This window comes from Ranitomeya imitator, chromosome 1 (genome assembly GCF_032444005.1).
Source record: "Ranitomeya imitator isolate aRanImi1 chromosome 1, aRanImi1.pri, whole genome shotgun sequence".
Classification (NCBI taxonomy): Eukaryota; Metazoa; Chordata; class Amphibia; order Anura; family Dendrobatidae; genus Ranitomeya; species Ranitomeya imitator.
In genome coordinates this window covers 715,175,338-715,201,321 of record NC_091282.1, presented here as the reverse complement: position 1 = coordinate 715,201,321, position 25,984 = coordinate 715,175,338, and the positions used below count along the sequence as shown (strand labels likewise).

The 25,984-nt window shown below is 45.4% G+C and overlaps 1 protein-coding gene across 1 annotated transcript in view; it reads left to right on the top strand.

Annotated features, from left to right (window-relative positions):
* Nucleotides 1-25,984, top strand: part of RYR3 (ryanodine receptor 3) — an 886,248-nt gene that overhangs the window by 444,336 nt on the left and 415,928 nt on the right. Inside the window, exons 41-44 of the mRNA XM_069732389.1 lie at nucleotides 2,984-3,098; nucleotides 3,207-3,339; nucleotides 7,249-7,352; nucleotides 8,505-8,640. Of these exons, the coding sequence (XP_069588490.1) occupies nucleotides 2,984-3,098; nucleotides 3,207-3,339; nucleotides 7,249-7,352; nucleotides 8,505-8,640 (488 nt within the window). The remainder of the gene's footprint in view (nucleotides 1-2,983; nucleotides 3,099-3,206; nucleotides 3,340-7,248; nucleotides 7,353-8,504; nucleotides 8,641-25,984) is intronic.

The following is a 25,984-nucleotide window of genomic DNA, read 5'->3' as shown; positions in this document are numbered from 1 at the left end:
AGTATATTAATCCTTAGCCAAAGGATAGGGGATAACTTCCAAACTTGACTATACCTCTTTACCTCTTTAAAAGGAACCTATCACTAGGATCAACCCTCCTAAGTTGTCTACATGGGCAGGCAGGTCATAGAAAGTTGAATAAAATGATGCCTTGATATCTGCAATCCGATGTCTTATCCCAGGGAAATACACATTTTATTTCTTATTATGTAAATGAGCTGTTAAGATCTATATCTTCCTACGAATTTGCCTCCAGAGCTGATTATAAATGAAAGGTGTGCTACCAGTGTGAGACATTTAATGACTGACAGGCTGCTCTCCTCATCTACATGTCTCTCACTTGTAACGCCTCCTTTCATTTAATATACCGTATATACTCGAGTATAAGCCAAGATTTTCAGCCCATTTTTTGGGGCTGAAAGTCCCCCTCTTGGCTTACAGTATACTCGAGTCATACCCAGGGGTCGGTGTTATGTTTGCTAATGACAGGTGTTATGAAGGCAATCCAGAAACACAGTGTGCTTAGCGATCAGAGCGCACACAGTGATCTGACAAATACCCAAAAATACAAGAACGAGCTCTGAGACGTGGAAACTCTGTAGACTGCACACCTGATCCTATCCTAAACACAACTAAAAGCGGCTGTGGATTGCGCCTAACAACTACCTAGGCAACTCGGCACAGCCTAAGAAACTAGCTAGCCTGAAGATAGAAAAATAGGCCTGACTTGCCCCAGAGAAATTCCCCAAAGGAAAAGACAAAACGTAGGGATAAAATAGATTCAGCAAAGTGGGGCCCGATATTCTAGGACAGAGCGAGGACAGTAAAGCGAACTTTGCAGTCTACAAAAAACCCTAAAGCTAAACCACGCAAAGGGGGCAAAAAAAAAACCCACCGTGCCGAACTAACGGCACGGCGGTACACCCTTTGCGTCTCAGAGCTTCCAGCAAAACAAAAGACAAGCTGGACAGAAAAAAAGCAACAAAAAAGCAAAAAGCACTTAGCTATACAGAGCAGCAGGTCACAGGAACAATCAGGAGAAGCTCAGATCCAACACTGAAACATTGACAAGGAGCAAGGATAGCAGCATCAGGCGGAGTTAAGTAATGAAGCAGTTAACGAGCTCACCAGAACACCTGAGGGAGGAAGCTCAGAAGCTGCAGTACCACTTGTGACCACAGGAGTGAATTCAGCCACAGAATTCACAACAGGTCGGCAGGGGAGGGGGAGCGGGGGCTGTCTAATTATACTCACCTGCTCCTGGCGCGGTCGCTGCAGGTCCCTGAGTCACCGGCGCCCCAGCTTCTTCCTGTACTGAGCGGTCACATGGTACCGCTCATTACAGTAATGAATATGCTGCTCCACCTCCCATAGGGTTGGAGCCGCATATTCATTACTGTAATGAGCGGTAACGGTGACCGCTCAGTACAGGAAGACGCTGCGGCACCGGGGAAGCAGGGACTGCACCGTGCCAGGAGCAGGTGAGTATAATGGGGAGGGGAGCGCTGCACTGCGCGATATTCACCTGCTCCTCATTCTGGCGCCGCTCCGTTTTCAGCGTCTTCTGCAGTGACGCTCAGGTCAGAGGGCGCGATGACGTGGTTAGTGCGCACCCTCTGCCTGAACGTCCGTGCAGAAGACGCTGAAGATGTAGCGGCGCCAGAACGAAGTCAGGTGAATATTGAAAGTGCCGGGGGCCTGAGCGATGAGAGGTGAGTAAATGATTTTTTTTTTATCGCAGCAACATCAAATGGGGCAAGTGTCTGTATGGAGCATCTTATGGGGTCATAACGCTTGTGCAGCACTATATGGGGCAAGTGTCTGTGTGGAGCATCTTATGGGGCCATAATCAACGTTTGTGCAGCACTATATGGGGCAAATATCTTTAAGGAGCATCTTATGGGGCCATAATTAACGTTTGTGCAGCATTGTATGGGGCAAATGTCTGTATGGAGTATCTTATGGGGCCATAACATTTGTGCAGCAAGATATGGGGCAAATATCTTTATGGAGCACCTTATGGGGCCATAATTAACGTTTGTGCAGCATTGTATGGGGCAAATGTGTCTATGGAGCATCTTATGGGGCCATTATTAACCTTTATGCAGCAATATAATGGGGCATATTTTAATATGGAGCATCTTATGGGGCCATCATAAACTTCATGGAGCATTATATGGGGCTCCTGATTCAATATGGATATTCAAAAACACTTAGCCTTCTGATGTCTCAACTAATTTTACTTTTATTGGTATCTATTTTTACTTTTGACATTTACCGGTAGCTGCTGCATTTCCCACCCTAGGCTTATACTCGAGTCATTAAGTTTTCCCAGTTTTTTGTGGCAAAATTAGGGGGGTCGGCTTAAACTCGGGTCGGCTTATACTCGAGTATATACGGTAATCTCTGGAGTCAGATTTTCTGGGAGATCTATGTCTGGCCTATAGATTTTAACAGCTCACATGCACAATAAGAAAAATATGGATTTCTCTAGAATAAGACATCAGATTTCCGATATCAAGGTATCATTTTATTCAACTTTTTTATAACTTATATACCCATATAGACAGCTTAGGAGGGTGGATCCTACTGACAGATTTCCGTTAATGGATGACATACATCCCGTCTGCAGCTGCCACTGGGGGAAGCTCCCTGCGTACTATTTTATTACTTAGTTCATTATATTAGGCATAAGCTCTTATGGTTCCTCTAGTGGTGCCTGTCGGTATGCTTGTTTCCCATTGTGTTATGTTACTAATCTGAAGCTCTGTATCATTAAAAAAAAGAGCTTCACAACTATAAACACATATTAAAATGAATCATAGCAACATTTTGAAACTCTGTTGATCAGACAAAAAACGTCCTTAATAAACTTTAAAAAAGGTTTTTCATAAAGCTCTCAATAGTGCAAGCTTCATTCCCCGATTTTGATAGCGATGTAAGGGCTCTGATTGTATGTTCTAAGCATTTCTATTCCTTTTAGTGATATCATGAACAACAAAGTTTTCTATCAGCATCCGAACCTGATGCGAGTTCTAGGGATGCATGAAACTGTTATGGAAGTCATGGTCAATGTCCTCGGAGGAGACAAATCTCAGGTAGGTCAGTCGTTGTGTGTGTGTGTGTGTGTGTGTGTACACATTTTCTAAGTTGTCTGAAAACCTGATAAAACAGATTAAATATTTTTGTTTTCTATATTATTACAGCAGATTGCGTTCCCAAAGATGGTGGCAAGTTGCTGTAGGTTCCTTTGCTATTTCTGCAGAATCAGTCGACAAAATCAAAAAGCCATGTTTGAGCATCTCGGCTACTTATTGGAAAACAGCAGTGTTGGATTAGGTTAGTATTTGCAAAAAACAGGCATGCATGGAGTCATTTCTACAGGAAATTGGTGAAATCCCTTATCTGCTTATAGTGTGAGCTGCTTCATTACAAAGCAAATAGATATAAATTATAAACACACAGATAGTCTGTATTTTTCTGCAGACCCGTATGTCCACAAAAATGTCAATGAGACGCATCTCTGTTTTTGATCAGATAAAAGACTATGGGTCGTTGAAAAATCATGAACAGCACATATTGCTACATGTGTACCATCCGTTTTTAACATTGTAGTGACTAGTAAAAGCTTTGCAAGTTTTTTTTTTTTCATATGAGAAAATCACTGATGAAATATGGACAGTAAAGACTGTCACACGAGCCACACAGTCGTAAAAATCTGATCAAAGACAATGATGAAGAACCTTCTGTATTTTTATGTGCAAGAAAAATCATGAACATCTGAATGAGGCTTTAAACGTTTGTGTCTAATGATGTGGTCCCCTTTACAACCTAATGTGCAATCTAGCAATGTATTCAGTTACGGTTGAGGAAGCCAGTTGGATACGAACCCCATCAATTAGTTTCCTAGATAGGTCCTGTAAGAGTCTTACCCACTGCTACATTCTTTACCAACAAGCACAATATAGGATGGTCTGAGATATAGATCCAATATACCTTTTCCAAAAAGGTCCCAGATATACACAATACCAGAACATTCACTACTCAGAAAAAGTTTGGGATAGTTGACTTTCTGGAGAAATTTATGGAAAATGTAAAAACTTCATTCGACAGTGATATTTTATCATGAAAGTAGGGCATTTAAGTAGAAGTATGCAATAGTGATTTCCTCATCTCAAACAATTTATTGAAACAAAAGCCAACAACAGTGGTGGGTATAGCCCAACAAAAAATGTCAATGTCTCAATAACTTGTCATGTGGCTTTGAGCATCAATTACAGCTTGACAACAACATATCTCATGCTGTTCACAAGTCGAGTTATGGTCTGCTGAGGCATGGAATCCCACTCTTCCTGAAGGGCGACCCTCAGGTCATTGAGGTTCTGGGGTTCATAGTTACGAGCCTCTACATGGTAACCCAGATGATCCCAAAGGTTTTCTATGGGATTCAGGCCTAGAGAAAGTGCAGGCCACTCGATTTCTGGTACCCCAGGCCCCAGCATCTCCCTAATTCAACCACAATTAGCTGGAGCATTGTCATCCATGAAGATGAAATTAGGGCTGTGTGGTTTTTCAGTGGCACAATGACTGGATTAATGATGTTATTCAAGTAGTAGAGGCTTGACACTGTACCATTCACAAAGTGTAGGGCAGTTCTGTATTGGCTAGACACATCTGCTCAAACTATAACACCACCACCACTAAAGGCTCGTCTGCTGACAACAGTGGTTGATGCATAGCACTTTTCCTGATATCTATAATATCGTTAGCGAGCATAATTTCTGCTGAGCATGAATCGACTTTAATGAGTGAACAGCACTAAGGACCACTGGTACCTCATGCAGCTTAGATGCTCCCTGACCCATGCAAGATGATGATGTGGTTTGATGTGACACTTGGGTGCCTCTCACCTCCCTTAAATATGCCTGAAATTGTGTGGCATGCATCATCTGGTTCACAATGAAGCGATATCAGTGTGGGATGTGGCCAAAAGACATCCACTTAGCTGCCTTTTGTGACTCTTTCTGTATCTCTGATGACACTGTAAGCCGTGGACTAGGGAGGGCTCCTCAGAATACAGCGAAGCAGTGGACAAGGAAAGCAGTGTACGCTAAACTTGCCAAGCAAACTATTACTGTTAAACTCAGAGAGCATTTCCGGCAACCAACACAATGAAACAAGATAATTCACACACACCCATTCAGGACCGACTGGGACCAATGTGCTGCATCAATCAGTAGGACTGGAAATGTTGACTACAATGCTATAATTTGCCTAGTCGTGCACCCGCCTAGTATGGTTATCCAGCATTTACCTGGAACAATCAAATGAATGTCAGGGGTGGCCTATTGGTGATGCAGCTCACAAACTTAACAAAATAACTCTAAACCCACTAGTTAGACCTCTGTTACTGAATTATACATCATTGTGTTCACTTTAAGGACGGTGTGAGTGCAATGGGCCCCTCCTCAGAACACTCCTGTATACTTTGGTAGATGACGCTTTAATGCTGTAGTCTCTAAAATAAGGCACTAGTGGATCAGAAAGCTGAGTCTGCTGGACACTGATGCCTTCAAGTGCCTGTGTCTGCCTGACTGAAGTTGGCACCAAACTAACTGTGTGCACATGCATACTTCCTCTGTAATCCCTGCGATGGGCCTGAGCTCAGGATTTGCTGACCTGTGTCTCGTCGCTATGCCACTGCAGAGTGTCCACCTGGATGATGGCTGTGTGACCAAGGGATGGCGAGTCTCTAACCGGTGCGTGGTACCACAGCTGGCTTGCTGGAGGGCCCTCTGGATGAGTCTCTTATATCGAATCCCTTGAAGGTCAACTCCGTTCCTTCCTGTGGACGTCATCACTTCAATCTTCTCCCCTGCCAGTGGAACTGGAGAATGATGGTATCCTCTACTACCTGGTGTGGTTTTAGTCCCTCTGGGACACACGGGTCCGCAGATGGTGCTAGATGGAGATGCAACATGTCCTCCTCCTTTCTGCTATCACTTTCCTCTCATAAGATGACCACTGAACAAACCCCTTCTGGGGATGCACTTCCTGTTAATTACTTGCACCAACCCCCACCCAAGCCTGGGGTTCCGTCTTATTCTGTCCACAATGCAGTTCAAACCAGCAGAAGACTCCATTTAACATAACACAAGTCTCTGCCAATAAATTTTCTGCACGCAAGGTTCTGCCTGAGTCAGAGTAGTTAGAGGAGAAACAGTAGCTTCTTGAGGCCGGTGGTTAGTACTCCAGGCAACAATGTTCTCAATGGCCATGTACATTACTATTGAAACAGAACAGCAGCTGCAAATTACATGCAAATGGTTTATGGTGGGTGAAGGTTAACTTCACAATGGCGAGGTACTGTTAATCAAGTGTCATCTCATGATGTTAAAATGTGAACAACATGATGTGAAGGACTGTGTACCAATTGTAATTGAATCCTGAGATTTATTGGACAATTCATCAAACACCTGTTGCCATTAAGCCCCTCTTAAGAACAACAAGTTGTGCAAAAAGTACTGAAACATTGAACGGCTGGACATGTACATTCAAAAGTTTAAATAAGGTCACATGAAGTTCACCACAAAAAATTAGAGTGTATTTTAGGTCCATCCTGAAAGCCAAATATCCCTAACTTTTTGTGAGTTGTGTGTGCAAGAATCACATCTTCAATTTAACATCTTGGGTAGTTGGAGTCAGCCCGGAGACAAAGCGTAGCTGGGGACTTTATAAACTTGATTCAAAAGGAATAAAAAACGGCATAGATTTTCCTGAATTTTATGGCCGGGCATAGCTATATGCAGCCCCTCCCTGACTCCTCAACTTTGCCCGTTTTGGTGGAGCTGCTTCAAACTGTAAACGCTAAAAGTCACAAAGTTACGTGTCATACAAAAATTTTCAAAGCCTTTTACGCCAGTTTTTTGGCATATAATTTTACAATTGGAAAATAGTGTATTTTTCTATCTACCAAAAAGTAATAGATTTTAACCAATAAGTTATCTGTTTCCCAAAGTTACTGATCTCATAATGCAGTTATGCATAAATAACAAAATACAGAAACAAATACCACTACCTGGTATGTTATGGGGATTAAAGTTTTTTGGTTTTTTTTATATTTTACTGTTTAGTCGTTGTATTAGGGTTTCAAGATTTATTTAAGTAACAACTAGAAACCCTACTACTTTCTGTGTGTATTTTCCATTGGTGTATGGATAAGACATGACTACATTTCGCTCTTTACAGCATCTCCCTCCATGAGAGGATCTACACCTCTAGATGTCGCTGCTGCATCTGTGATGGATAACAACGAACTGGCTTTGGCTTTGCAAGAACCAGATCTGGAGAAGGTAATTATGTGTGAAGGATTGCAGAATTGATGAGCCATTATTATGTCAGAAAGCATAATAGCTCAGATAAGTGAAAATTGCACACATCCCAATAACAACAGATCACTTAATGGAGAAATGCAGATAGCACATACAAAGGGAGTGATCTTCTTTTAGTAAGTTATACATATAGGGGGAGATGTGTCAGAAATAGAGGAAATAGTTGGTAGGAAAAATAAAATATGATGGTGATGCGCATATTTTATCTCTTATTATGTCCAGAAATCACAATCCATAAGATTGCATACACATTTTTTGACATATTTTTTCAAATAAAATCATAGAAAAAAAAACCAACGCAACAGTGGATTCAGCGCTAAGTTATCTCTGTCAGTCCTTATGACCTGCACGGACAAACAGAAATATATTGACATTTATTACAAAATGTATTAAAAAGTTGTAAAATTCAACATATTCTGCAGTGAAACCTAAGCAAACACAAGCACTCCAAGAAGATGTTGCCCTTTGTAGATTTTGAATCTAGGCTTGCAAGGCAACACTGCTAACCACTGAGCCACCATGCTGTCCGTCAGCTACCAATGTGATTAAAGGGATTGTCTGGTACTTTTTATATTGATGGTCAATGTACTTAACTGCATTTTGGGTCTGAGTTTGATGTGACAAAACATTGGATCGCACTCCCAATGTTAGTCTGTGCACGTGTCAGATTTTTTTTGCTGAGTTTCGCACCCCCACCGATCTGGTATTGATGACCTACACCTAAAGATATGCCATCGTTGTTAATGTACCAGGCAATCCCTTTAAGAATTAAGTATAAATGTTTATAGACTGGCTGCAGCTCTGCCATACAAAATCAGCAAATATTTTGAAGCATTAAGCCTCTGGGATGGAAGGATGGCGCACTGTTGGTTGGTTTCTGACAGGTCTATCAGACATCTGAACACACTTCCCTCTAAAGCCTCCACTAAGTTAAAAAGCACTCTCATTTTTAAAGCTGTCAGCAGCTTAAGTTGATCCAGACATGCGAACAAAGGAAAACCATTTCGACAGAAAACAACTAGAGAGTGTTTCTGTCACTCAGTTGTGTCCTCTCAGGGCTGCTATTCTAACTTGTTGGATCGTCACTTTAGAGACTTGTCTGCTTTTCCACAGGTTGTGACATACTTGGCAGGTTGTGGGCTACAGAGCTGTCCAATGTTAATATCCAAAGGATATCCAGATATTGGATGGAATCCCATTGAGGGCGAGCGCTACCTGTCGTTCTTGCGTTTTGCGGTCTTTGTGAACTGTAAGTATAATTTTTCAGGGCATAGCTACTGGGAATTTTAATTAAAAAAAAAAAAAGATTGGAAATGTTTTACAAGAAATGCACTGAACAACAAAAAATAATATAATTAAAATGAAAAATCATAGCATAAAAAAGCTCAATCTAGCACCTCAAGTTACGATTTTTAAATAATGAGCAAACTGTAGATAAGCATTAACCCCTTTACCCCCAAGGGTGGTTTGCACGTTAATGACCAGGCCAATTTTTACAATTCTGACCACTGTCCCTTTATGAGGTTATAACTCCGAAACGCTTCAACGGATCCTGGTGATTCTGACATTGTTTTCTCATGACATATTGTACTTCATGATAGTGGTAAAATTTCTTTGATAGTACCTGCGTTTATTTGTGAAAAAAACGGAAATTTGGCGAAAATTTTGAAAATTTCGCAATTTTCAAACTTTGAATTTTTATGCAATTAAATCACAGAGATATGTCACACAAAATACTTAATAAGTAACATTTCCCACATGTCTCCTTTACATCAGCATAATTTTGGAACCAATTTTTTTTTTTGTTAGGGAGTTATAAGGGTTAAAAGTTGACCAGCAATTTCTCATTTTTACAACACCATTTTTTTTTAGGGACCACGTCTCATTTGAAGTCATTTTGAGGGGTCTATATGATAGAAAATGCCCAAGTGTGACACCATTCTAAAAACTGCACCCCTCAAGGTGCTCAAAACCACATTCAAGAAGTTTATTAACCCTTCAGGTGTTTAATAGGAATTTTTGGAATGTTTAAATAAAAATGAACATTTAACTTTTTTACACAAAAAATTTACTTCAGCTCCAATTTGTTTTATTTTACCAAGGGAGAAATTGGACCCAAAAAGTTGTTGTCCAATTTGTCCTGAGTACGCTGATACCCCATATGTGGCAGTAAACCACTGTTTGGGCGCATGGGAGAGCTCGGAAGGGAAGGAGCACAGTTTGACTTTTCAATGCAAAATTGACAGAAATTGAGATGGGACGCCATGTTGCGTTTGGAGAGCCACTGATGTGCCTAAACATTGAAACCCCCCACAAGTGACACCATTTTGGAAAGTAGACCCCCTAAGGAACTTATCTGGATGTGTGGTGAGCACTTTGACCCACCAAGTGCTTCACAGAAGTTTATAATGCAGAACCGTAAAAATAAAAAATCATATTTTTTCACAAAAATTATATTTTTGCCCCCAATTTTTTATTTTTCCAAGGGTAAGAGAAGAAATTGGACCTCAAAAGTTGTTGTCCAATTTGTCCCGAGTACGCTGATACCCCATATGTGGCAGTAAACCACTGTTTGGGCGCATGGGAGAGCTCGGAAGGGAAGGAGCGCCGTTTGACTTTTCAATGCAAAATTGACAGGAATTGAGATGGGACGCCATGTTGCGTTTGGAGAGCCACTGATGTGCCTAAACATTGAAACCCCCCACAAGTGACACCATTTTGGAAAGTAGACCCCCTAAGGAACTTATCTGGATGTGTGGTGAGCACTTTGACCCACCAAGGGCTTCACAGAAGTTTATAATGCAGAGCCATAAAAATAAAACAAAATTTTTTTCCCACAAAAATTATTTTTTAGCCCCCAGTTTTGTATTTTCCCTAGGGTAACAGGAGAATTTGGACCCCAAAAGTTGTTGTCCAATTTGTCCTGAGTACGCTGATACCCCATATGTGGGGGGGAACCACCGTTTGGGCGCATGGGAGGGTTCGGAAGGGAAGGAGCGCCATTTGGAATGCAGACTTAGATGGAATGGTCTGCAGGCGTCACATTGCGTTTGCAGAGCCCCTAATGTACCTAAACAGTAGAAACCCCCCACAAGTGACACCATTTTGGAAAGTAGACCCCCTAAGGAACTCATCTTGATGTGTTGTGAGAGCTTTGAACCCCCAAGTATTTCACTACAGTTTATAACGCAGAGCCATGCAAATAAAAAATATTTTTTTTTCCACAAAAATTATATTTTAGCCCCCAGTTTTGTATTTTTCCAAGGTTAGCAGGAGAAATTGGACCCTAAATGTTGTTGTCCAATTTGTCCTGAGTACGCTGATACCCGATATGTGGGGGGGAACCACCGTTTGGGCGCATGGGAGGGCTCGGAAGGGAAGGAGCATCATTTGGAATGCAGACTTAGATGGATTGGTCTGCAGGCGTCACATTGCGTTTGCAGAGCCCCTAATGTACCTAAACAGTAGAAACCCCACACAAGTGACCCCATATTGGAAACTAGACCCCTCAATGAACTTATCTAGATGTGTTGTGAGAACTTTGAACCCCCAAGTGTTTCACTACAGTTTATAACGCAGAGCCGTGAAAATAAAAAATCTTTTTGTTTTCCCACAAAAATTATTTTTTAGCCCCCAGTTTTGTATTTTCCCAAGGGTAACAGGAGAAATTGGTCCACAAAAGTTGTTGTCCAATTTGTCCTGAGTACGCTGATACCCCATATGTTGGGGTAAACCCCTGTTTGGGCACACAGGAGAGCTCGGAAGGGAAGGAGCACTGTTTTACTTTTTCAACGCAGAATTGGCTGGAATTGAGATCGGACGCCATGTCGTGTTTGGAGAGCCCCTGATGTGCCGAAACAGTGGAAACCCCCCAATTATAACTGAAACCCTAATCTAAACACACCCCTAACCCTAATTCCAACGGTAACCCTAACCACACCTCTAACCCTTACACACCCCTAACCCTAATCCCAACCCTATTCCCAACTGTAAATGTAATCTAAACCCTAACCCTAACTTTAGCCCCAACCCTAACTGTAGCCCCAACCCTAACCCTAACCCTAGCCCTAACCCTAGCCCTAACCCTAGCCCTAACCCTAGCCCTAACCCTAACCCTAGCCCTAACCCTAGCCCTAACCCTAACCCTAACCCTAGCCCTAACCCTAGCCCTAACCCTAACCCTAGCCCTAACCCTAGCCCTAACCCTAGCCCTAACCCTAACCCTAACCCTAACCCTAGCCCTAACCCTAGCCCTAACCCTAGCCCTAACCCTAACCCTAGCCCTAACCCTAGCCCTAACCCTAGCCCTAACCCTAGCCCTAACCCTAGCCCTAACCCTAACCCTAATCCTAGCCCTAACCCTAGCCCTAATGGGAAAATGGAAATAAATACATTTTTTTTTATTTTTCCCTAACTAAGGGGGTGATGAAGGGGGGTTTGATTTACTTTTATAGCGAGTTTTTTAGCGGATTTTTATGATTGGCAGCCGTCACACACTGAAAGACCCTTTTTATTGCAAAAAATATTTTTTGCAATACCACATTTTGAGAGCTATAATTTTTCCATATTTTGGTCCACAGAGTCATGTGAGGTCTTGTTTTTTGCGGGACGAGTTGACGTTTTTATTGAAAACATTTTTGGGCACGTGACATTTTTTTATCGCTTTTTATTCCGATTTTTGTGAGGAAGAATGACCAAAAGCCAGCTATTCATGAATTTCTATTGGGGGAGGCGTTTATACCGTTCCGCGTTTGGTAAAATTGATAAATCAGTTTTATTCTTCGGGTCAGTATGATTACAGCGATACCTCATTTATATCATTTTTTTATGGTTTGGTGCTTTTATACGATAAAAACTATTTTACAGAAAAAATAATTATTTTTGCATCACTTTATTCTCAGGACTATAACTTTTTTATTTTTTTGCTGATGATGCTGTATGGCGGCTCTTTTTTTGCGGGACAATATGACGCTTTCAGCGGTACCATGGTTATTTATATCTGTCCTTTTGATCGCGTGTTATTCCACTTTTTGTTCGGCGGTATGATAATAAAGCGTTGTTTTTTGCCTCGTTTTTTTTTTTTTTTCTTACGGTGTTTACTGAAGGGGTTAACTAGTGGGACAGTTTTATAGGTCGGGTCGTTACGGACGCGGCGATACTAAATATGTGTACTTTTATTGGTTTTTTTTTTTTATTTAGATGAAGAAATGTATTTATGGGAATAATATTTTTTTTTTTTTTTTCATTATTTTGGAATATTTTTTTTTATTTTTTTTACACATTTGGAAAATTTTTTTTTTACTTTTTTACTTTGTCCCAGGGGGGGACATCACAGATCAGTGATCTGACAGTTTGCACAGCACTCTGTCAGATCACTGATCTGACATGCAGCGCTGCAGCCTTCACAGTGCCTGCTCTGAGCAGGCTCTGTGAAGCCACCTCCCTCCCTGCAGGACCCGGATCCGCGGCCATCTTGGATCCGGGGCTCGAGCAGGGAGGGAGGTGAGGAGACCCTCGCAGCAACGCGATCACATCGCGTTGCTGCGGGGGGCTCAGGGAAGCCCCCAGGGAGCCCCCTCCCTGCGCGGTGCTTCCCTGCACCGCCGGCACATCGCGGTCATCTTTGATCGCGGTGTGCCAGGGGTTAATTTGCCGGGGGCGGTCCGTGACCGCTCCTGGCACATAGTGCCGGATGTCAGCTGCGATAAGCAGCTGACACCCGGCCGCGATCGGCCGCGCTCCCCCCGTGAGCGCGGCCGATCGGCTATGACGTACTATCCCGTCCAGGGTCAGATAAGCCCAGGGCACCTCGACGGGATAGTACGTCTAAGGTCACAGAGGGGTTAAGCTGGATTTACACTGGCCAATTATCGTGAACAGTTGTTCCTAGGAACGTATATTTTTAGATAATCTGGCAGTGTAAAGGGGTTGCCAATCACCCGATGAATGTGGAAGAAACGATCCTAGGGTGAAATTATTTTTGAGTAGACTTAAAAATCATCATTCTTGGCAGCATATCATCAGGTGTAAAGAAAGCATGTGCTGTCGATAATGGTGGCAATCTAAGTGCACCAAACAATCTGTTACTAATCATTCTGTATACATAGGAAATGCAGTCATAGTTACGTAGGTTGAAGAAAGACCTAGGTCCATCAACTGTTACCATCTAAAACAAGCTTCCAAATATTTAAAGCCTACTTGGTTAGCAAGATCTTAAATGCGGGGTATAGAGCCCAGGGATGGTGCAGCGGGAGCCATTTTAAAATTGATTTTGACAATGAGATCCATCAGGTTTCAATTTTGTATCCGTATTTTTAATGCAACAAAAAGCGCAGTATGAAGAGCAGAAAACAGAAACCAGGTCCAATTATAGCCAATAAGGTCTTTCTGCTTGAATATGGATATATTTTGCAACAATCCATTTTCCTAATTACCGCATTTATTTTTCTCAGTTTACCCATAGAAAATCACCTATGCTAAAAGTGTTAAATGAAAATGCGTTATAAACAGTTCTTTGTTCTTAGTGTTCACTCTACACTATGATTATTATTTTGCCTAACCTGAAAATCTTCATTACAAAAAAAATTATCATAACTGGATCTTTAAACTTGTCTGATGGTTATCTGAACAATGTGTTCCTGCCGGTTAAATATTCCCCACTCACCTTTCAGACAGGCATCAGAATAAAACCGAAAAGCCCAGCTGGCCTTTATCTGACAAAATATGGAGAATAACTGCTAGTAATAATTGCTTTAGTTAGAGAAAGGCTTGTATTGAAACAGCAAACGAGATGTTAATGTATTCAGAGGTGACATTCACCAAATAATGTCAATTACTTTATTATGAGCTTCTGATGAGACCATTAATTATTGGTCATTTTGAACAGGGAAAAATCAAAATATAACTACGGTATGTATACAACCTAATGTGTATATAAAGATCATTCAAATTGTCTGTACATTTTAAGCTTTTGATCTGTTTTTCTTTATTTTTTTGTAGACACTTTAGTTACCTACTAGTGATGAGCGAATATACTCGTTACTCGAGATTCCTCGAGCACGCTCGGGTGTCCTCCGAGTATTTTTTAGTGCTCGGAGATTTTGTTTTCATCGCCGCAGCTGAATGATTTACATCTCTTAGCCAGCTTGATTACATGTGGGGATTCCCTAGCAACCAAGCAACCCCCACATGTACTTATGCTGGCTAACAGATGTAAATCATTCAGCTGCGGCGATGAAAACTAAATCTCCGAGAACTAAAAAATGCTCGGAGGACACCCGAGCGTGCTCGGGGAATCTCGAGTAACGAGTATATTCGCTCATCACTAGTAGGTAACTAAAGTGTCTACAAAAAAATAAAGAAAAACAGATCAAAAGCTTACAATGTACAGAAAATTAGAATGATCTTTATATACACATTAGGTTGTATACATAGTTATATTTTGATTTTTCCCTGTTCAAAATGAACACCCGAGCATGCTCGGGAAATCTCGAGTAACGAGTATATTCACTCATCACTATTACCTACCTACAGCTATATGAAAAGGTTTGGGCACCGCTATTAATCTTAAGCTTAATGTTTTATAAAAATTGTTTTTTTTGCAACAGCTATTTCAGTTTCATATATCTAATAACTGTTGGACACAGTTTCTGCCTTGAAATGAGGTTTATTGTACTAACAGAAAATGTGCAATCTGCATTCAAACAAAATTTGACAGGTGCATAAGTATGTGCACCCTTATCATTTTCTTGTTTCAAATACTCCTACCTACTTTTTACTGACTTACTAAAGCACTTTTTTTGGTTTTCTAACCTCATTGAGCTTTGAACTTCATAGCCAGGTGTATGCAATCATGAGAAAAGATACTTAAAGTGGCCACTGGCAAGTTGTTCTCTTGTTTGAATCTCCTCTGAAGAGTGGCATCATGGGCTCCTCAAAACAACTGTCTAATGATCTGAAAACAAAGATTATTCAACATAGTTGTTCAGGGGAAGGATACAAAAAGCTGTCTCAGAGATTTAACCTGTCAATTTCCACTGTGAGGAACATAGTAAGGAAATGGAAGAACACAGGTACAGTTCTTGTTAAGGCCAGAAGTGGCAGGCCAAGAAAAACATCAGAAAGGCAGAGAAGAAGAATGGTGAGATCAGTCAAGGACAATCCTCAGACCACCTCCAGAGAGCTGCAGCATCAACCTGCTGCAGATGGTGTCACTGTGCATCGGTCAACTATACAACGCACTTTGCACAAGGAGAAGCTGTACGGGAGAGTGATGCGAAAGAAGCCGTTTCTGCAAGCACGCCACAAACAGTCGGCTGAGGTATGCAAAAGCACATTTGGAGAAGCCAATTTCTTTTTGGAAGAAGGTCCTGTGGACTGATGAAACCAAGATTGAGTTGTTTGGTCATACAAAAAGGCGTTATGCATGGCGGCCAAAAAACACAGCATTCCAAGAAAAACACTTTCTACCCACAGTAAAATTTGGTGGAGGTTCCATCATGCTTTGGGGCTGTGTGGCCAATGCCGGCACCAGGAATCTTGTTAAAGTTGAGGGACGCATGGATTCCTTTAAGTATCAGCAGATTCTTGACAATAATGTTCATGAATCAGTGACAAAGTTGAAGTTACGCAGGGGATGGATCTTTCAGCAAGACAATGATCCAAAACACTGCTCCAAATCTACTCAGGCATTCATGCAGAGGAACAATTACACTGTTCTGGAATGGCCATCCCAGTCCCCAGACCTGAATATCATTGAACATCTGTGGGATCATTTGAAGAGGGCTGTCTATGTTCGGTGACCATCAAACTTAAGTGAACTGGAATTGTTTTGTAAAGAGGAATGGTCAAAAATACCTTCATCCAGGATTCAGGAACTCATTAAAAGCTACAGGAAGCGACTAGAGGCTGTTATTTTTGCAAAAGGAGGATCTACTAAATATTAATGTCACTTTTCTGGTGGGGTGCCCATACTTATGCACCTGTCAAATTTTGTTTGAATGCAGATTGCACATTTTCTGTTAGTACAATAAACCTCATTTCAAGGCAGAAACATTACTGTGTCCAACAGTTATTAGATATATGAAACTGAAATAGCTGTTGCAAAAAAACAATTTTTATAAAACATTAAGCTTAAGATTAATAGGGGTGCCCAAACTTTTTCATATAACTGTATGTCTCTTTTAAAGCAAGTGGTGTGATATGTATGTCTAGTAGGGAACTGCAATTTAGATACACAGCAGGTGAAGTAGTATTAAACACGTCACCAATGTTCTAATTGAATATATTTCTAAAGGTGATATTGACAGGAAATTATCACCAGATGTTAGTAACTACCCATCCAATCCACTCAAGCAAAGAAATCAAACCACAGATGTACATAAATTAAGTTATATGTAACAATGATAAATGACCCAGGGAAAAAAAGTATTGAACACATGAAGAAATAGAGGTGCCAAAAGCCATGGAAAGTCATGGCACAAACTGAAATCTATCAGTACGGTATTTAGAAAGCTATCCTGCCAACTAATGACACATAATATCAGTTTTTTCAACTGATGGCCCATTACCAAGGTGCCACTCAGGAAACATCAGGGAGCTGTCTCAAGATATCATTGCAACCTTATTGTTGCAGAAGTTTCTGAAGAATATCTAAATTACTGTAGGTTCCAGTGAGTATTCTTGGGGCCATAGTCTGAAAGTGGAAACAAAATCATTTCACCATAAACCATTGACAACCATCTGCTCCATGCAAGATTTAATTTAAGAGTTGTCCAAGAGCCAAGGAAAGACCTGGAATCAGCAGTTACAATTGTTTCAAATAAAACAATAAGTAATGCAATCAACCTCCATGGCCTGTATCCATGCTCATCACACAATACTCCATTGCTGAACAAAAAGCATGTTCAAGTGAGTTTAAGGTTTGCTCAACAACATTTGGACAAGTGAAATACTGAGAGAATATAGACTGGACAGATGAGACCAAAATTGAACTCTTTGGATGCAATTGTGTACACCATATTTGGTGGCCAAAAAGCACTGCATACCACCACAAAACACCATACCAACAGAGAAGTTTGGAGGTGGGATCATGGTGTGGGGCTGTTTTTCTGCATATGGCACTGGAAAGTTTTATATAATTGAAGGAAGGACAAATGTTCAAATGTACCAAGACATTCTTGATAAAATCTGCTGCCATCTACCAGGATGATGAAGATGAGACAAGGGTGGACATTTCAGCAAGATAATGATCCCAAACACACAGCCAATGACACTCTCAATAACCAAGCTAACCTGAATGCAATAGAAAATTTATGGAAGGAACTAGAGCTCAGAGTTCATAGAAGGAGCCCATGGAACCTTCGGGAATTGAAGAGTGTTTGTGTAGAAAAATGGGCCAAAATCACACCTGAGCAATGCATGCGACTATTTTCTCAATACAAGAGGAGTCTTGAATCTGTCATCATCAGTAGAGTTGAGTGAATTTGCTCGAGTCCCTGCTTATTCAGTAAGCTATAACGCTTACCGAATAAGCTGCAGAAGGAACCCGACTTCCTGGATCGCTCTGGTTGATCAGCTGTTCGGCTCCGCAGCTGCATGTGTTGTGGCTGTGTCACAGTCATGACTAGTGTTGAGCGATACCTTCCGATATTGGAAAGTATCGGTATCGGTTTGGATCGGCCGATATTCAAAAAATATCGGATATCGCCAATACCGATACCCGATCCCAATGCAAGTCAATGGGACCAAAATATCGGAATTAAAATAAACCCTTTCTTTCCTTGTAGGTTCATTCTACATGAAGGAAAACAACTAAGAATAATGTAGGATGTATGGGGGAGGTGGCGGAGAAATTAAAGGCAATGAGGATTAGTCCAATCAAATAGAATAGCATGATTTTTTTTTTTTTTAAAGACGTTCGGATTGAAAAAGATATTGACTATGTAAATTTTTTTTTATTTTGTCAGATATTGATGTTTCACTATTCCACGACCTTCCCCTTCTTTTTTTTCCTTTTCCCACACTTTCATCTTCATCATCATCAGCATCTTTGACATCAACTTCTTCACCTTATTCATCTTCTTCTTCATCTTCTACCTATTTTTTTTTTTTTATTACATTCTTCATATTCATTTTCTTCAACTATTATTATTCTTCCTATTCTACATATTCTTTTTATTCCACTGTTATTATTCTTCCTATTCTACTTCTTCATCATATTCTCATTTGTGACAGGCATTCCCGTAGTTGTTATCTATAAAAGTTGGAAGATTACACCTTCCGTTCTGCCAGTCACAAAAGTTACATTTGTCCGCGTTCAGTTTGGCCTGCAGCATCAGGCTTTATCCAGGGGCACCACGAGGAGGAACGGACTCACCCCCATACACTGCTTAGTCTTCTTCTGCATATAATTTAGATAATATCTTTTGCTCTGATATTAAGTGTTATGCTTAATGTTCTTCTGCTCTTTGTTCTGCAGCCTCTTGTTCTTCTGCTTCTCGGTATTCCATGTCGTCGTCTCCAGGGTCGTCGTCTTCAGTGTCGTCATCTCCGCCGTCGTCGTCTCCGCCGTCGTCGTCTCCGCCGTCGTCGTCTCCGTCGTCGTCTCCGCCGTCGTCGTCGTCGTCATCGGGGTGGTCTTCCGGGTCGTCGTCGTCGTCGTCGTCATCGGGGTGGTCTTCCGGGTCGTCGACTTTAGGGTCTTCAACTTGGAAATGTAGCAGAAGGTACAAGAAGGCTGAGAAAATGCCAAGAACCAGCTGATGGAACTGGAACTCGGATGGCTACCCGAAGGTTCAAGAGCCTATGGAACTACCGAGGACCAGCTGATGTTACTGGAACCCGGTTACTAAGCAGGAGGTACCCGTGCTAAAAAGCACTACCAAGGACCGCCTGACGTTGGCGGTACTCGGATACCCAGAAGGAGGCACCTAAGCCAAAGGCTCTGCCCGGAACCAGCTGACGTTACTGGAACCAGGATGGGGAGCAGAAGGTACAAGAGCAAAAGACACTGCCGAGAACCAGCTGACGGTACTGGAACCCGGATGGGTAGCCGAAGGTCCAAGAGCCAATGGAACTACCGAGGACCAGCTGACGTTACTGGAACCCGGTTACTAAGCAGGAGGTACCCGTGCCTGAAAGCACTACCAAGGACCACCTGACGTTGGTGGAACTTGGATACCCAGAAGGAGGCACCTAAGCCAAAGGCTCTGCCCGGAACCAGCTGACGTTACTGGAACCAGGATGGGGAGCAGAAGGTACAAGAGCAAAAGACACTGCCGAGAACCAGCTGACGGTACTGGAACCCGGATGGGTAGCCGAAGGTCCAAGAGCCAATGGAACTACCGAGGACCAGCTGACGTTACTGGAACCCGGTTACTAAGCAGGAGGTACCCGTGCCTGAAAGCACTACCAAGGACCACCTGACGTTGGTGGAACTTGGATACCCAGAAGGAGGCACCTAAGCCAAAGGCTCTGCCCGGAACCAGCTGACGTTACTGGAATCAGGATGGGGAGCAGAAGGTACAAGAGCAAAAGACACTGCCTAGAACCAGCTGACGGTGCTGGAACCAGGTGGTGGACCCCAAGGCCCACAGGAGAGGAGAGAACAGCTAGGCCGCGAGGCAGCCGCAGTTACCGAACCCCAACAGTCCTACAGGGGGAGCTGGGCCTACTGGCACTACAGAACCAGCCTTGACTACCAGTTCACGCAGCCCACATAGGAAGCTCCTAAACTGGAGGCACCCTGGAGTTGGCTAACTCGACCGCACCACGACGGGGCAAGCATAGGCGTCTCAGTGAAGTTAACACAACCCGGAAACAGCTGACGGTGCTGAAACCAGGCTTGGCACGAGGGAGTACCTGTGACAAGAACACTGCCGAGAACCAGCTGGCGGTGCTGGAACCCGGATGCGTTGCCCCAGTGTGCAAGAGCCAATGGCACGACCGAGGACCAGCTGACGGTGCTGGAACCCGGTTACTAAGCTGTAGGTGCCCGCGCTTAAAAGCACTACCAAGGACCGCGTGGCGTTGGCGGAACTCGGATACCCAGGAGGAGGCACCTAAGCCAAAGGCTCGGCCCGGAACCAGCTGACGGTGCTGGAACCAGGTGGTGGACCCGAAGGCCCACAGGAGAGGAGAGAACAGCTAGGCCGCGAGGCAGCCGCAGTTACCGAACCCCAACAGTCCTACAGGGGGAGCTGGGCCTACTGGCACTACAGAACCAGCCTTGACTACCAGTTCACGCAGCCCACATAGGAAGCTCCTAAACTGGAGGCACCCTGGAGTTGGCTAACTCGACCGCACCACGACGGGGCAAGCATAGGCGTCTCAGTGAAGTTGACACAACCCGGAAACAGCTGACGGTGCTGAAACCAGGCTTGGCACGAGGGAGTACCTGTGACAAGAACACTGCCGAGAACCAGCTGGCGGTGCTGGAACCCGGATGCGTTGCCCCAGTGTGCAAGAGCCAATGGCACGACCGAGGACCAGCTGACGGTGCTGGAACCCGGTTACTAAGCTGTAGGTGCCCGCGCTTAAAAGCACTACCAAGGACCGCGTGGCGTTGGCGGAACTCGGATACCCAGGAGGAGGCACCTAAGCCAAAGGCTCGGCCCGGAACCAGCTGACGGTGCTGGAACCAGGTGGTGGACCCCAAGGCCCACAGGAGAGGAGAGAACAGCTAGGCCGCGAGGCAGCCGCAGTTACCGAACCCCAACAGTTCTACAGGGGGAGCTGGGCCTACTGGCACTACAGAACCAGCCTTGACTACCAGTTCACGCAGCCCACATAGGAAGCTCCTAAACTGGAGGCACCCTGGAGTTGGCTAACTCGACCGCACCACGACGGGGCAAGCATAGGCGTCTCAGTGAAGTTGACACAACCCGGAAACAGCTGACGGTGCTGAAACCAGGCTTGGCACGAGGGAGTACCTGTGACAAGAACACTGCCGAGAACCAGCTGGCGGTGCTGGAACCCGGATGCGTTGCCCCAGTGTGCAAGAGCCAATGGCACGACCGAGGACCAGCTGACGGTGCTGGAACCCGGTTACTAAGCTGTAGGTGCCCGCGCTTAAAAGCACTACCAAGGACCGCCTGGCGTTGGCGGAACTCGGATACCCAGGAGGAGGCACCTAAGCCAAAGGCTCGGCCCGGAACCAGCTGACGGTGCTGGAACCAGGTGGTGGACCCCAAGGCCCACAGGAGAGGAGAGAACAGCTAGGCCGCGAGGCAGCCGCAGTTACCGAACCCCAACAGTCCTACAGGGGGAGCTGGGCCTACTGGCACTACAGAACCAGCCTTGACTACCAGTTCACGCAGCCCACATAGGAAGCTCCTAAACTGGAGGCACCCTGGAGTTGGCTAACTCGACCGCACCACGACGGGGCAAGCATAGGCGTCTCAGTGAAGTTGACACAACCCGGAAACAGCTGACGGTGCTGAAACCAGGCTTGGCATGAGGGAGTACCTGTGACAAGAACACTGCCGAGAACCAGCTGGCGGTGCTGGAACACGGATGCGTTGCCCCAGTGTGCAAGAGCCAATGGCACGACCGAGGACCAGCTGACGGTGCTGGAACCCGGTTACTAAGCTGTAGGTGCCCGCGCTTAAAAGCACTACCAAGGACCGCCTGGCGTTGGCGGAACTCGGATACCCAGGAGGAGGCACCTAAGCCAAAGGCTCGGCCCGGAACCAGCTGACGGTGCTGGAACCAGGTGGTGGACCCGAAGGTCCACAGGAGAGGAGAGAACAGCTAGGCCGCGAGGCAGCCGCAGTTACCGAACCCCAACAGTCCTACAGGGGGAGCTGGGCCTACTGGCACTACAGAACCAGCCTTGACTACCAGTTCACGCAGCCCACATAGGAAGCTCCTAAACTGGAGGCACCCTGGAGTTGGCTAACTCGACCGCACCACGACGGGGCAAGCATAGGCGTCTCAGTGAAGTTGACACAACCCGGAAACAGCTGACGGTGCTGAAACCAGGCTTGGCATGAGGGAGTACCTGTGACAAGAACACTGCCGAGAACCAGCTGGCGGTGCTGGAACCCGGATGCGTTGCCCCAGTGTGCAAGAGCCAATGGCACGACCGAGGACCAGCTGACGGTGCTGGAACCCGGTTACTAAGCTGTAGGTGCCCGCGCTTAAAAGCACTACCAAGGACCGCCTGGCGTTGGCGGAACTCGGATACCCAGGAGGAGGCACCTAAGCCAAAGGCTCGGCCCGGAACCAGCTGACGGTGCTGGAACCAGGTGGTGGACCCCAAGGCCCACAGGAGAGGAGAGAACAGCTAGGCCGCGAGGCAGCCGCAGTTACCGAACCCCAACAGTCCTACAAGGGGAGCTGGGCCTACTGGCACTACAGAACCAGCCTTGACTACCAGTTCACGCAGCCCACATAGGAAGCTCCTAAACTGGAGGCACCCTGGAGTTGGCTAACCCGACCGCACCACGACGAGGCAAGCATAGGTGTCTCAGTGAGCTTGACACAACCCGGAAACAGCTGACGGTGCTGAAACCAGGCTTGGCACGAGGGAGTACCTGTGACAAAAACACTGCCGAGAACCAGCTGGCGGTGCTGGAACCCGGATGCGTTGCCCCAGTGTGCAAGAGCCAATGGCACGACCGAGGACCAGCTGACGGTGCTGGAACCCGGTTACTAAGCTGTAGGTGCCCGCGCTTAAAAGCACTACCAAGGACCGCCTGGCGTTGGCGGAACTCGGATACCCAGGAGGAGGCACCTAAGCCAAAGGCTCGGCCCGGAACCAGCTGACGGTGCTGGAACCAGGTGGTGGACCCCAAGGCCCACAGGAGAGGAGAGAACAGCTAGGCCGCGAGGCAGTCGCAGTTACCGAACCCCAACAGTCCTACAGGGGGAGCTGGGCCTACTGGCACTACAGAACCAGCCTTGACTACCAGTTCACGCAGCCCACATAGGAAGCTCCTAAACTGGAGGCACCCTGGAGTTGGCTAACCCGACCGCAACACGACGGGGCAAGCATAGGCGTCTCAGTGAAGTTGACACAACCCGGAAACAGCTGACGGTGCTGAAACCAGGCTTGGCACGAGGGAGTACCTGTGACAAGAACACTGCCGAGAACCAGCTGGCGGTGCTGGAACCCAGATGCGTTGCCTTGCCTATTAAAGATTGTCTTCCTAGAGCCCCAACTAGCGGTGTTGGAGCAAAGGGTAAGCAGGGGGAGATGAGTGTAGGCCGAAGCCTGCACTGGAGGCAGCTTTGTGTCTGCGTTGCGTTTGCAGGACACTTTGCCGGCTACACACTGGGGGAACAGCTGGCGTTGCTGAACCCCACTAACACAATGGCGTGTGTTTTTCTCTGTGCAGCTAGCACTTGCGGGCAAAAACTAGCGATGTTAGAGCCCGTGTTGAAGCAGGAGGAGGAGGAGAGGAGCAGAGTGTAGGCCGAAGCCTAGTTGAACCAATTTCAAAGGAAACCTTTAACCCCCCCCTCAGGTGTTACAAAGTACAAGAGACACACCTTGTGCAGTATTAATGCTGCACAAGTGAAAGGTTGCTCTATTAATTTGTCTACTTGCACACGCTGAATGAAAGACATACACAATTTACCCCATTCTACAGTCAAACTGTAGTGGATGCGTGACTTGGTTTTTTGATGAGACGCAGCACAGGTGTCCAAAATAACGCCTTGGTGCTTGGCGCAGCTTCCTGAGCGTTGTTATTTGCTGTACAGGAGTCTGCGCTCTTGTGTTATCCCTTGGCAATGCCCTGTTAGCGCTGCCCATCTTATGACATCATTTCATGTTGGCCGGTGCGGTTAACGATGGCCATAAATCCCAGACCCACAGTGTCTTTTCATAAAGCCACACTGCGATGCTGGGATTCGTGGCCTTGAGCAGTAAATATTTTGGCCGCTCACACACGTCCTTACACCTGCTTCAGACTGGGCGGCCTCTGCTGATCCCTTCTCGCATGCCGCGGCCATGAGGCTGCACAGTCTGAAGAAGGCGGAAGGAGATGAGTTAAGACAGGCGAAGATATGCACTGCTCGTGCCCATCAATCACACCCTCGCAGTCAAAATAATTAAGACAACGAGGAGCATTTTATTCAGGCAGGGCGGACGAACAGGCGCAAGTAGCCAACCAATGATGTCAGAAGACGGGAAGCGCTACCAAGGGGGGTGCTGCGTATCATTAGAAAGGAAAGTCACACCTCAGGGACAGTGGAATGGTCTCAAAGAGACACATTTTGTACGTGTTGAGTTCCACGTGGGCAAGGAGAAAACATCAGCCACCTTGTACAAATGCAGCAGTACTGCTGTACAAGGTGGCTGTTATACATAGAAACACCTGGGGGTGGGGGCCAGGCTCCCTTCAATTTCAGTTCATGTGCCTGCGTGGCGTTTGCAGGTCACGTTGCAAGCTGCACAGCAGGGGAACAGCTGGCGGTGCTGAACCCCACTAACACATTGGCTGGTGTTTTTCTCTGTGCAGCTAGCATTTCCGGGCAAAAACTAGCGGTGTTTGAGCCCAGGGTCAGCAGGAGGAGGAGGAGAGGAGCAAAGTGTAGGCCGAAGCCTGCACTGGTGGCAGCTTTTGGTCGGTTGTGCCAGCGTGGCTTGTGCTGGACACGATGCCGGCTACACAGCGGGGGAACAGCTGGCGGTGCTGAACCCCACTAACACATTGGCTGGTGTTTTTCTCTGTGCAGCTAGCATTTCCGGGCAAAAACTAGCGGTGTTTGAGCCCAGGGTCAGCAGGAGGAGGAGGAGAGGAGCAAAGTGTAGGCCGAAGCCTGCACTGGTGGCAGCTTTTGGTCGGTTGTGCCAGCGTGGCTTGTGCTGGACACGATGCCGGCTACACAGCGGGGGAACAGCTGGCGTTGCTGAACCCCACTAACACATTGGCTGGTGTTTTTCTCTGTGCAGCTAGCATTTCCGGGCAAAAACTAGCGTTGTTAGAGCCCAGGGTCAGCAGGAGGAGGAGAGGAGCAGAGTGTAGGCCGAAGCCTAGTTGAACCAATTTCAAAGGTTACCTTTAACCCCCCCTCAGGTGTCACAAAGTACAAGAGCCACTCCTTCTGCAGCATTAATGCTGCACAAGTAAAAGGTTGCTCTATTAATTTGTCTACTTGCACAAGCTGAATGCAACACGTAGACTATTTAGCCCATTATACTGTTAATCAGTAGTGGAGGCGTGACTTGTCTTTTTAAAGAAAAGCAGCACAGGTGTCGAAAACAACACCTTTTTGCATGGGCACAGCTTCCTGAGCGTTGTTAGTTGCTGTACAGGAGTCTGCGCTCTTGTGATCCTTTGGCCATGCGCTGTGAGCGCTTCCTGTCTTATGACCTCATTTCATGTTGGCCGTTGCGGTTAGCGATGGACATGAATCCCAGACCCACAGTGTGTTTTTAAAAAATCACACTGCGGTGCTGGGATTCGTGCCCTGGTGCAGTAAATATGTTTGCCGCTCACACATGTCCTTACACCTGCTTCAGACTGGGCGGCCTCATCTGATCCCTTATCGCCTGCCGCGGCCATGAGGACACCCAGTCTGAAGAAGGCGGAAGGAGATGAGTGAACACAGGCAAACATATGCACTGCACATGCCCATCAATC